Below are 12,538 nucleotides of genomic sequence, written 5' to 3' on the forward strand. Positions count from 1 at the left end.
AGGTAGACAGAATGAACGCTTGCTAGCTAGCGATTACTTAGCGACAGCAAGCGTCCAAAACCAGACAGACTGGAATGAGGCAGCCAATGCGTTGCGGCGATGGCGTGCCTCACAAAGACAGGACAGGAGAGACAGGAAATAGCAGGATCAAGATAGATGAACGTAACACAGATAAATACACAATAAGTATGTTTTCCTAGCGTATTACAATTACAGCTATCAATGAAACTATTCGTAACGTCTGACTAACATATGTATATATCGGCAATGAACCGATATATGACATAAGCAGGAACTCTGACTAAGACTGGAGTAATACAGGGAACAGGACTCAGAAGGATTCGCTATCTCTTCGCAGAGATGAACGCAATCCACAAACAGGACCAGGAACAGGATAACTAGCTCAGCGTGCTGGAACGCTGACTAACGGAACACAGGATATAAACAGTTCGTGTACGTATATATCAGCGACACTGATGTATCAACGTAACACGAATACAAGGAAAATAACAAAATGCGCAAGTATGCGTATATATTGGCGATGAACCAATATATGACACAAGACAAGCAAGTAACAACTTCTAGAACAAGAGCAGAACTAGGAGGACTCGCTGACCCCTTCGCAGGAGTCAGCGCAGTCCACACGGACCAGGAACGAGGTGGGGCACGAGCAGAGTAACAGATAGAATCTGAGACTATGGTAGCCCATGAGACATTGCAGGAAGCAGTTCTTTATACTGAGGTCATCCAATGGGAGCAGACCTGCAGATTCCCACACAAGTGAATGGTAATTAATCACAGGCTGATAGCAGGAAAAGGCAGACAATGATATGCAGCCTGCAGGAAAGGGACTGCCCCTCCACTGCAGCAGACAATGTTTGTTTACACAAGAGCATGTTAAACTGTCATTAATTTCAGAGTGACTGCAGATGGAATCAGCAACTAGTTTAAGTGCAAACCAAACTATGCAAGAAAATGCATGTAATGACATCAGAACTGCTTGGGTTACAATACCACTGCAGCCAGCAGTAAACGCTGCAGACATGATCATAACACCTCTGCACTCCCCAGCGCCATCTGCCGACAGGAATTTCCCTCTACAGGTGCGTAGCACCTTTTGCTGGGTGCCTGCAAATATATGCTTGTGGAGGATTTCCGCCGTGTCAGTGCGCTGATCACGGAGAAAGTTCCACAATCGTAACAATATGCTTTTTAAACCTTTGTTTGCTTAAAAGGACTCAGAGCTCGTTTACACTTAGGGTGTGTTCTGATTTTTTTTAGCGCCGCCGATTTTGAAAATCACGTAAATGTAACATAAACAAGGTTCTCAATTATCCAGCTCATGGTACATCCAAAGGATCATAGCTTCAACTCAACACCGTCAACAACTTTCGTGCAGATTTTTTACCACTCCTAAGGTGTAAAAATGCCCATACATTACTTAATTTTCCATCGATTGAGCGATCGACTTTACTGGGCGATCAACTACAGTGTGGTTGAGCGAAAGTCACTGGGCGAGTGGCTCACACACTGCAGGCGAGATGCTATTTGATTCTTCTTCACTCATCTAAATGAGTCATGTTGTGCTTCCACGCAAGTAATATTGAAATTAAGTTAACCAGGAAAAACTTACACTGAGTGATTATTTTGCTTATAAATGTGCTGAAAGGTTATTTTTATCAGGTGAAAAATAAGACATTTATGAGAAGTTTTGAGAACAGAGCCCATTGTGTTTTTTTCTAAATCGACTTTAATGAAACAATTACAAACTCCAATTGTGACATGTTTTGCATAATGTACCCGCTTCCTCAGGCACGATAAGGAGTATCTGGGAGACATAATGCAGCTAATACAGTCAGACTTCAGTCAGAGCATCTGCATGCTTGCTCAGGGTCTGTGGCTAAAAGTATTAGAAGCAGAGGATCAGCAGTAAACATTGCAAAGCAAGCAGTGCTGCTAATAATCAGGGGCGTTGCTTGGAACCTAAGAGGTCCGGAGGAGAAGACGTCTGCAGACTCTGGAGACTAAGCGGCCGGTGGTGAGTTCTGCCATATGCTGCCCGACTCTGCCTGGGGGACATCCGGGGCAACCCAGAATACATCGGGGCAGGTGCCACTGATCTTTGGGGCTAGCAACGCCCCTGCTAATAATCACGGTGCTCCTGCAATATTCCCACTGCTGGATAAGCCCCTAGTGGAAAAGGGCTCTTATAGTTATGAATCGATATCTCCACTGGAAAACCAGCAGGATCACTGGAGATCTCTTTAGGTACCATGACTGCAATTCAATAAACTTTTCTCCTGACTATTGTCACATAAGATGCTTTCACACCTCTTTTCTCACCTTTTCTCTAGTAATTTTTGACTAGCTAGTTGGTAAAAAGGTACACTGTAGATAAGACGAGAAAACATGCCCTGAGAGAGGACTCAGGAGATAGTTTCAGTGAATCAGGGCCTGTGTCTGGGCAACCAGGGATGCTGCTTTAAATCACTTATTAGATGCTTTCATAGCAACCAGAAAAAAAAAACAAAATTTATTGGAAGTTCTGGGACTGAAGCCAGGGGAGCCTGACTGGGGCTGAATCACAAAAGATTGTTTTCACAGGACAACCACAGGAGACAATCTGGCATACAGGTTTGCATTGGCAAAAAAATCACAGTAACAGGAGTATAAACAGAATAATTAACTGGAAACATCAAGGAGATGTACTGAATAACGAGCCACGGTCTCCAAAGATCACCAGCTATGACTCCTACACTTGCTCCACCTGACCTTACCCCCCTGGAAACACACTCATTATTGGTCAATACATACTACTACTGCTACTTTCTGCAACTCTTCTATAGCCAAACATTGTTAGAGAATGAACTGGTCACATTGTGCCACCCAGTTCCTAGATCTCCACACTGGTTAACTAAATCTAGATATTAAGAGGTCTCATAGCAAAATTCAGATAGGACCCTCAAACGGCATTGATTATCAAATTGGGTCGGGATTCCACCAGTGCAGAGCTTGCTCAGGAATGGCAGCAGGCAGGTGCGAGTGCATCTGCACCCACAGTGAGGAGAAGCCTTTTGGAGGACGGTCTGGTGTCAAGAAGGACAGCAAAGGACAACTTTCTCTCCAAGAAAAATATCATCAAAAGGTTGATATTCTGCAAAAAATATAGGGATTGAACTGCTGAGGACTAGGGTAAAGTCATTTTCTCTTAGCCCCTTCCTGAAGTATGTGGCATCTGGAAAAATGATTGTGTGGAGAAGAAAATGTGAGTGCTACCATCAGTCCTGTCTCACTCCAACAGTCAAGCATCCTGAGACTATTTATTTGCGGGGCTGCTTCTCATCCGGAGAATTGGCTAAATCGCAATTTTGAAGAGCACAGCCATGAATAAGGAATGGTAACAAACATCCTCCAAAAGCAATTTCTTTCAACCATCCAAGAACAGTTGGGTGAAGAACAATGCCTTCTCCAGCATGATGGAGCACCGTGCCATGCAGCCAAAGTGATAACTACAGTGGGTTGCAAAAGTATTTGGCCCCCTTGAAGTTTTCCAGCATCATGCTTGGGGGGTGCATCTCTTCAGCAGGGACAGGGAAGCTGGTCAGAGTTGATGAGAAGATGGATGGAGCCAAATATAGGGCAATCGTGGAAGAAAACCTCTTGGAGACTGCAAAAGACTTGAGACTGGGGCGGAGGTTCACCTTCCAGCAGGACAATGACCCTAAACATAAAGCCAGGGCAACAATGGAATGGTTTAAAACAAAACATATCTATGTGTTAGAATGGCCCAGTCAAAGTCCAGATCTAAATCCAATCGAGAATCTGTGGCAAGATCTAAAAAATTGCTGTTCACAAACGCTGTCCATCTAATCTGACTGAGCTGGAGCTGTTTTGCAAAGAAGAATGGGCAAGGATTTCAGTCTCTAGATGTGCAAGGCTGGTAGAGACATATCCTAAAAGACTGGCAGCTGTATTTGCAGCAAAAGGTGGTTCTACAAAATATTGACTCAGGGGGCCGAATAATTATGCACACCCCACTTTGCAGTTATTTGTAAAAAATTTGTAAAAAATGTTTGGAATGATGTATGATTTTCGTTCCACTTCTCACGTGTACACCACTTTGTGTTGGTCTTTCACGTGGAATTCCAATAAAATTGATTCATGTTTGTGGCAGTAATGTGACAAAATGTGGAAGACTTCAAGGGGGCCGAATACTTTTGCAACCCACTGTAAGTGGCTTGAGGAACAAAACATTGACATTGTGTTGTCTATGGCCAGGAAACTCCCAAGAGCTTAATCCATTTGAGATCTTGTGGTCAATGCTCAAGAGGTGGGTAGACAAAAAAAACACACATTTTTACAAACTCCAAGCACTGATTATGAAAGAATTGGTTGCCAATCAGTCAGGATTTGATTGACAGCATGCTGGGCAGGGCCGGAGCTATCATAGGAAAAAATGGGCAATTGCCCCAGGACCCCAGAGCCTGAAGGGGCCCCCAAGGTGTCCCTCCCCATCTTAACTGTTGCTCCCCAGGGATTCTGCAGAGTCTGTTAAGTTGGGAGGTGATTGGGGGAGGGTCAGCAGCCAGCTCAGGGGTCCAGGAGGGAAAGTTGGCTGCAACAAAGGGCCTCTAATGACACTTTTTGGGTGGGGGTATCTGTTGGGGGGCCCCCAGGCTAATCTTGCCCTAGGGCCCAATTGTTACTTGAACCGGCCCTGATACCGGGGGGAATTGCAGAGGTCTTGAAAAAGAAGAGCCAACACTGCAAATATTGACTCTTTTGCCTAAACTTAGTGTAATTGTCAATAAAAGCTCCTGAAACTTATGGTAGATTGGAAATACCATGACCTGGAAATATGGAAATGGCATAGGCAATACTGGAGAAAAAGGCAAATAAAGTAGCACGTTTACCTTCAGCTGTAGATTTGTATTTGGCCAAAAATCCATGATTGGTGGGGGAAGCATCAGTGACAAATTTGACATACAGACTCCGCTGGGTGGAATAAACAAGTAGAGGGACATCTGGACCGCAGAACTTGTGGAGCACAGGAGAGTCTGAGGATGGCCCATCTCTGACCTGTAGGACAAACATGTTTAAGGAACAACTCCATAAAATACAACTTTGCTGTCAAACACACAAAATAATTATTTTTAGTGAGTCAGCATTACATCATCACATTGTTTACCATTTTTAGGGCCAGACCTAATAGATCAATAAAACAGATTACCATAATCGTATCCAACCAAGAGATAAAGGGTTGGTTTACAAAACCTATTCCATGAGTTATCTCGCCATTCTCGTATTTCACCTTAAAGAAGAACTGAAGGGACATACAGTATAATAGAATGCAGTAAATTATTCAGGATACCCACTTTTACTGTATTTTTCTGGTTTCAGGATTAAAAACACTTCCTATATCTATATACAGTAGAGTCTTGGTTATCCAGCACCGGCAGGGATCGGCGGATGCCGGATTAGTGTGGTTTCTGGTTGCTTGAGACTCAATGGTAAATATAGGCCCAGCTAATACAGTACTACCGTATACCCCACTCTATACACAGTATGTCACTACAGTGCCTCTTTAGCCACTTGCGTACCAACAGTCTCTGTCCCCTTAAAGAGGAACTGTCACAAAAATCTTAAAATTTAAAACACATACAAATAACAAGTACATTTCTTCCAGAGTAAAATGAGCCATAAATTACTTCTCTCCTATGTTGCTGTCACTTACAGCAGGTAGTACAAATCTGTCATTACCGACAGGTTTTGGGCTAGTCCATCTCTCCATAGGGGATTCTCAGCATGGCCTTTATTCTTTATTACAACATTCCCTGAAAAAGATTTATACAATAATGCTGGCCAGCCTCCCTGCTCGCTGTACACTATTTTGGCAGTTGGACGGAGCAACTGCCATTCACTAAGTGATTTTAAAAATAAGGAAACCCCTGAGAACCCCCCTATGAGAAGATGGGCTAGTCCAAAATCTGTCGGTAATGTCAGATTTCTACTTCTTATTGTAAGTTACAGGAGCATAGGAGAAAAGTAATTTATGGCTCATTTTACTCTGGGAGAAATGTACTTCTTATTTGTATAGGTTTTACATTTTTAAGATTTTCACGGCGGTTCCTCTTTAAGGACTAGAGACTGTTGGTCCCAAAAAATGGGGATTACCAAGGAATCGCCGCACTCGCCGCTCACCCCTCGCTCTGCCATCGCTATGACGACAGAGCTCTCTGAGTCAGCCAGGAGCCGATTTCATTGGCTCCTTACCCTGTCATCAATGTGAGCCAATGGGATTAGCTCACATGGATCACGGGGTCAGCAGCCAATGACTCCTGACTGGCTCACAGAGCTCTGCTTTCATAGCGACTAGCCGACGACAGAGCAAGGGGCCTGCAGCGAGGGAGAGATCGGCAGGTGCTGCGAGAAAGGCGGTCCGGGTGTGTGCGGTAATTGAAATCTACGCCCTGGCAGGAATAAGATGTAGATTTCAATTACCGCGGTCCGGAATCAATTCATTATACTGCACCATCCCGTTCCGTGGCGCTGTACAAAGGCCAATACACAAAACAGAGGGTAACCATGAAGAATTGAAGTGAGTTCCTCGTGGCAGCTCACCTCCACGTAGTTAGTGCCGCACAGGGAAGCATTCAGGAGGTTTAGCGTTTCGAAGGTTAACTGAACGACTTCGCCTTCTGACTGCGTGATGATCCACTCACAGGTCCGCTCTCGGTAGTAAGGATTGGGGTAATGTGGGGTACGGATCACTCCATTCCCAGACAGCGCACCCCCACACTCTGCAGAGAAACAGAACAGGGTCAGTACACAGGTGGTTATATTTCAAGGACCACTATCGCGAAAAAAGTAGGGAGTTAAAATCTAACAGAACTGACAGGTTTTGGGCCAGTCCATCTCGTCATGGGGGATTCTCAGGGTTTTCTATGTTTTCAACAGCATTTCCTGAACAGCAGATTAACTGCCAAAATAGTAAGATGCCAGCCAGCCTCCCTAATCACTTGTTTACCATTTTGTCAGTTAGACTTTGCAACTGCTGTTCGGGAAATGCTGTTGAAAACAAAGAAAACCCTGAGAATCCCCCATAAGGAGATGGACTGGACCAAAACGTGTCGGTTCTGTCAGATTTTAACTGCCTACTTTTTTTGCAATAGTGGTCCTTTCAGTGCTTCTCCAGTCCATAGAGTTGAACCTCTACAACTTCCAATATAGACACAGTTTGAATGTCTGTTGCATGTATTTGTCTGAATTGTTGTCTGAAAAGTTCTGCAGGTATCTCTTCTGCAATCTTCTCTAATGTATGTGTAAAAAAAAAAAAACACAAGGAAATTTGGGTGCGGGTGAAGCCGTAAGATGGCACACCCTGATCTAGTTATTTTCCTATCTATTTCCTAATCAGGCTTGCTCAAATCCGAATTCGGGAGACATCTGGATAGTTCTATCCGGATATCTCCCAGTAAAGCTGTGCGGGGGGGTCAATCTTACCTGTACGACGTCTTCTTCGGTCCGTCCCTCGGCGCCTCCCACGATGCGCTCCAATCGGCGGTCACGTAACTACAAACACTTCCTCCTTCCGGGTTGAAGGAGGAAGTGTTTGTAGTCACGTGACTGGCACATGGAACGCATCGTGGGAGGCGCCGAGGGACGGACCGAAGAAGACGTCGTACAGGTAAGATTGACCCCCCCGCACAGCTTTACTGGGAGATATCCGGATAGAACTATCCAGATGTCTACCCAATTCGGATTTGAGCAAGCCTGATCCTAATCTATTCCCCTTCTGATAAGCTAACGATTATATTCTCTGAATAATTCAGGCTCAAGCTAAAATTATGGATATTCTACTACTACTTCTACCAGTCCCCTGCAGCCGCCCTGTGCCCGCACTGTCACGAAAATGATCCTCCAGTCCCCCACAGTGACCCTCTTCCGGCCAGCCGACTGGTCAAGTCGACAGGCCACTGCACATGCGTGTCCTCGGCCGTGTGTGTCCTCAATCACGCTCCCGCTGCCAAGAATGTTCTGCCCATGCGCAGTAGAGCTTTTCCGTACTGCACACGTGCAGAGCGCCCCCGTCTGTGGGAGCGCGATAAGGCGGCGCGTGGACCAGGTCTGCGCATCCCAATGACAGAGAGTCGCTGTGGGCGATCGGAGGATTGCTTTGTGATAGTGCAGGCACAGCGCAGCTGCAGGGGGCTGGTAGAAGCCCTGGGTAAGTTAGACTTTTTTCTTTTTCTTCAATTTAGGTTCATTTTAAAATAACTGCAGTTTAATCAGGGCTGGTTCTAGACTGTTACATACCGTTAGTTACATAGTTATTTTGGTTGAAAAAAGACATACGTCCATCGAGTTCAACCAGTACAAAGTACAACTCCAGCCTGCTCCCTCACATATCCCTGTTGATCCAGAGGAAGGCGAAAAAACCCTTACAAGGCATGGTCCAATTAGCCCCAAAAGGGAAAAATTCCTTCCCGACTCCAGATGGCAATCAGATAAAATCCCTGGATCAACATCATTAGGCCTGTTTGCTGCCTGAGGTAAACTTGTGAGGATATGTCCTCCCCCCCTCCTCCCACCCATTTGAAATGATCACACAGCACTCAACAAATTACTCATTTAAATACTTATTTAAAGGGAACCTAAACTGAGAGGGATATGGGTGTTTCCTTTTAAACAATACCAGTTGCCTGACTCTCCTGCTGATCAATTTGCTGCAGTAATATCTGGATCTCACACCTGAAACAAGCATGCAGCTCATCTAGTCTGACTTCAGTCAGAGCACCTGATCTGCATGCTTGTTGAGGGGCTGTGGTTGAAAGTATTAGAGACACAGGATCAGCAGGAGAGTCAGGAAACTGGTATTATTTTAATAGGAGAAATCCATACCCTTCTCAGTTTAGGTTCCCTTTAATGTTCTCACATGACATGCAGCAGCTCAACAAAATAGCACACTGGCTGGCTGTGAGTCTGTGAAAAACACACTGCTCATCTGCAGCCACTCCATTCCTCCTCACTCACTGTCAGACTCCACAGTCAGCACAACAAGCTGCTTTTCCCCAATAATGATCTCTTCACCTCGCTCTCCTCTCACTTCTCCTCCTACTCTGTACTGTGTTTACACTAACAGCATGTAGTCAAACATGCTGTCCCTGTGATCTCTGCACCTGATGCATATGTTTCACCTTGCTTCATGAGAGAACCGGCCCTGAGTTTAATATAAAAATAAAAAACAAAAGAACAAACTCTGCGCTGTCTCCGACCGATGGATGGAACTGGATAAATGGGTGGTGCTCCAAATGCTGGGTGGTGCCAGCCAATCTGACAGAGAGGGAGTGGGAGTCGGGAGCGGTGGGCGGAGCCAGGTCACAGGGATGCCGTCTGACTTCACTACGTTTCGGTGTTGACCACGCCTTCATCAGGTCACCTGATGAAGGCCTGGTCAATGCCGAAACGTAGTGAAGGCAGGCGACATCCCCGCAACCTGGCACTGCCCACCGCTCCGGACTCCCACGCAAACAACATCGCACCCCGCTGCTCTGGCCAAGCACGGGGGACAGGAGAGGTTTTGCCGGCAGGCCTACAGGCGCATATGTACTTCAACACACCGTGAGTGTAACTTTTAAGCGTGTCTTATCCAAGTAAATAATTTATTGCACCAGCGGTGCACTTCTGTTTTTCTTTTACTTTAATACAAAAATAATTGTCAGTGCTGGACAGTAAGAGATGCAGCCAGGGGCGTGACTACAGAGGAGCAGCCCCTGCAGGGGGGCCAGAGCTAGATGGGGCCCCAACTACTACATCACTACCTCCAATAAAAGGGTCCATTCTTCAGATCAGGTGTACTTGTGGCTACACTTGTTATGGGTGTGAAGATCCTGATGGCCACACTTGTTTTATGGCCCTTGTGAGATGGGCCCCCAGGCTGGGCCACCAGGAAGAGGCAAGTGGTATGAACATGAAGGGGGGGGGGGGTCCTATCAATGTTTTGCTGGGGGGGAGAGGGGGGCATAATTTGTAGTTACACCACTGGATGCAGGGCATTGCTAAGCCAGTCAGCACTACCTCCCGCTGTCTGATTTTTGTTCTAGCCACCTGTTTCTTACTCTAACTAACCGTACTCTCACACTAACCTTCCTAATAGGATAGATATGAGCGTTATCCCCAAATCACCTTCCACCTGCAAATGACTTATCAGTTACTGGGTGGGCCAGGGACGTTTCTTGGGCAGTGCAGGGCAGGGCGACCGGCAAGTAGAAGAAGCGGGACGCAGGCAGAAGGACATAACCGCTAGGGAGCTGGTGATATGCGGTGCAGCCAAATGGAAGAAGAAAGATCATCAGTGTGATCACCTTCCTTGACTCCTCCCAGGCTGCCTGCGTCAGACGCCAAGTCATCATCACGTTACCACCACGTGATGACGACTGATGTCCTGTAGCGGTACTGCAGGCTGTCAGTGCGCGGCACCCATGGAGGAGTCGACTTTGTGGGCTCTCTTTGCCTGTGTTTTTTCCTGGTCCCTGCTCCCTCCTGGATGAGCGGCTGGTCACTAGTAAGTAGGCAGATCTACTTGTGACGTGTGGCTGTGTGACTATCCCTAAAGAGTAAGGGTTCGCGAGTCCACTGGGGTGCGGGGAAGGGGGCGAAATTTCTACACCCTCGCCCTTGGTGCAATTTAGCCTAAAAACTGCCCTGGGGTGGACTGACCTTGTTACTGACTTACCAACTTGATAGAAAGCTCGGAACTTTGCTGTGGCTGAAGCATCTGACTTGTATTTTATCCATAACATGTTAGTGCTGGAAAGTATATGAGGAGGAAGTGTGTTGTTACAGTATTGTCCAATCAAGGGTGCCTCCTCTGTACCACCATCTCTTATCTACAACATAAAAATGTAACACCAGTAAATGTACATAGGTGTGTAGGGATACATACTAATATTTTATGCCTCATATAGTGTATTTTTTCACATTTACAAGAAAGAGAAGGAAAACTAGGAAACTTAAAGAGACACTGAAGCAAAAAAAAAAAAAATATATATATATATATGAAATAATGATTTATACAGTATGTGTAGTACAGCTAAGAAATAAAACATTAGGAACAGAGACAGAAGTCTAATATTGTTTCCAGTACAGGAAGAGTTAAGAAACTTCAGTTGTTATCTATGAAAAAAAGCCATTGAGCTCCACAAAGTCGCAGAGAGTTCTGTCTTTTGAGGCTTGTTATCTCAACTATCAGTCATTGTATTGTTTTTTCTTCTACACAGGACAGGTCATTAGTTCACTTGGGCTGCTCTGTAAAATCATTTAGAATGCTGAGTAGTGTGAAAACTGCAAATATTACAGAATGATGCAATGTTATAAAAAAACACTATATAACTGAAAATAAAAATATGAGAATATTTTCTTTGCTACCAATGGTCTAGTAATTATCCGTACTACACAACCAATTCATTATATCATATTTTTTTTCTGCTTCAGTGTCTCTTTAAAGAGAGAGTCTGAAGCCTTATAAAAATCATCTTTTTATTAGACATTTATTTTTAGCAATATCAGCCAAGCTAAAACACTGCATTCCCGCGGCAGAACGAGGTACCGGTAATTAAATCCCCCAAATCCCCGGGGCAAAATGTGGGGAGCGCTTCCTGTAAGAGGCGGAGCTTAGCGCGGTAGCTCTACCTGTACTTGCATCAATCCCCGCTGATCGCCGCCTCTCCCCGCCCCTCTCAATTTTCCTTCACTGAGAGGGGCGGGGAGAGGTGGCGATCAGTGGGGATTGCCACTAATGGAGGCAGAGATACAGCGCTAAGCTCTGCCTTCCCGGGCAGCAAAATCCACCACTTGGAAATTTGTGGAATTTTGCCCCGGTATTTGGGGTTGGTTTAATGACATTGTTCTGTTGCTGGAATGCGGCGTTTTAGCACTGCTGATATTGCTAAAGATAAATGTCTAATAAAAAGATGATTTTTATAAGGCTTCAGACTCTCCTTAAAAATAACCTGAATCAAGGGTGATATGGAAGCTGGCATATTTATTTCATTTTCTACAATACCAGTTTGCCTGGCTGTGCTGCTGATCCTCTGCCTCTAATACTTTTAGCTATAGATTCTCACCAAGCATGCAACATACACAGACAGCAATAAAACCACAGTTCTGGCTACATGCACACTCCTGCTTCACCAGATGAGACACTACCATGGCAACTGATGCATTGCATGACAAAGGCAGGTACAAATATGCAGCATAGCTGTGCAGTGGCACAGACAGCAATAAAACCCACTAACCATATAAGCAGGGGTGAAATGCATGGCAAAGTTTGATACGGATTGACAGAAGTCTCACTCCACATACTGCACACCAAGGAGATAGGGAAGCAGGCCGGTGCTCCACACATAAAAAAATCATTTTACAAAGCACAAACACTGCATACCTCCCAAGTTTTTGAGATGAGAAAGATTGAGACTTAAGCCACGCCCCTGCCACACCCCTTATCATGCCCCGTCACACCCCCTAGTCACGCATACCA

The 12,538-nt window shown here is 45.3% G+C and overlaps 1 protein-coding gene across 1 annotated transcript in view; it reads right to left on the reverse strand.

Moving 5' to 3' along the window:
* Positions 1-12,538, reverse strand: part of CUBN (cubilin) — a 298,563-nt gene that overhangs the window by 233,619 nt on the left and 52,406 nt on the right. Inside the window, exons 18-20 of the mRNA XM_068238249.1 lie at positions 10,736-10,889; positions 6,622-6,800; positions 4,914-5,079 (exon numbers count right to left, since the gene is read on the reverse strand). Of these exons, the coding sequence (XP_068094350.1) occupies positions 4,914-5,079; positions 6,622-6,800; positions 10,736-10,889 (499 nt within the window). The remainder of the gene's footprint in view (positions 1-4,913; positions 5,080-6,621; positions 6,801-10,735; positions 10,890-12,538) is intronic.

The sequence above is a fragment of the Hyperolius riggenbachi genome, chromosome 5 (assembly GCF_040937935.1).
Source record: "Hyperolius riggenbachi isolate aHypRig1 chromosome 5, aHypRig1.pri, whole genome shotgun sequence".
NCBI lineage: Eukaryota > Metazoa > Chordata > Amphibia > Anura > Hyperoliidae > Hyperolius > Hyperolius riggenbachi.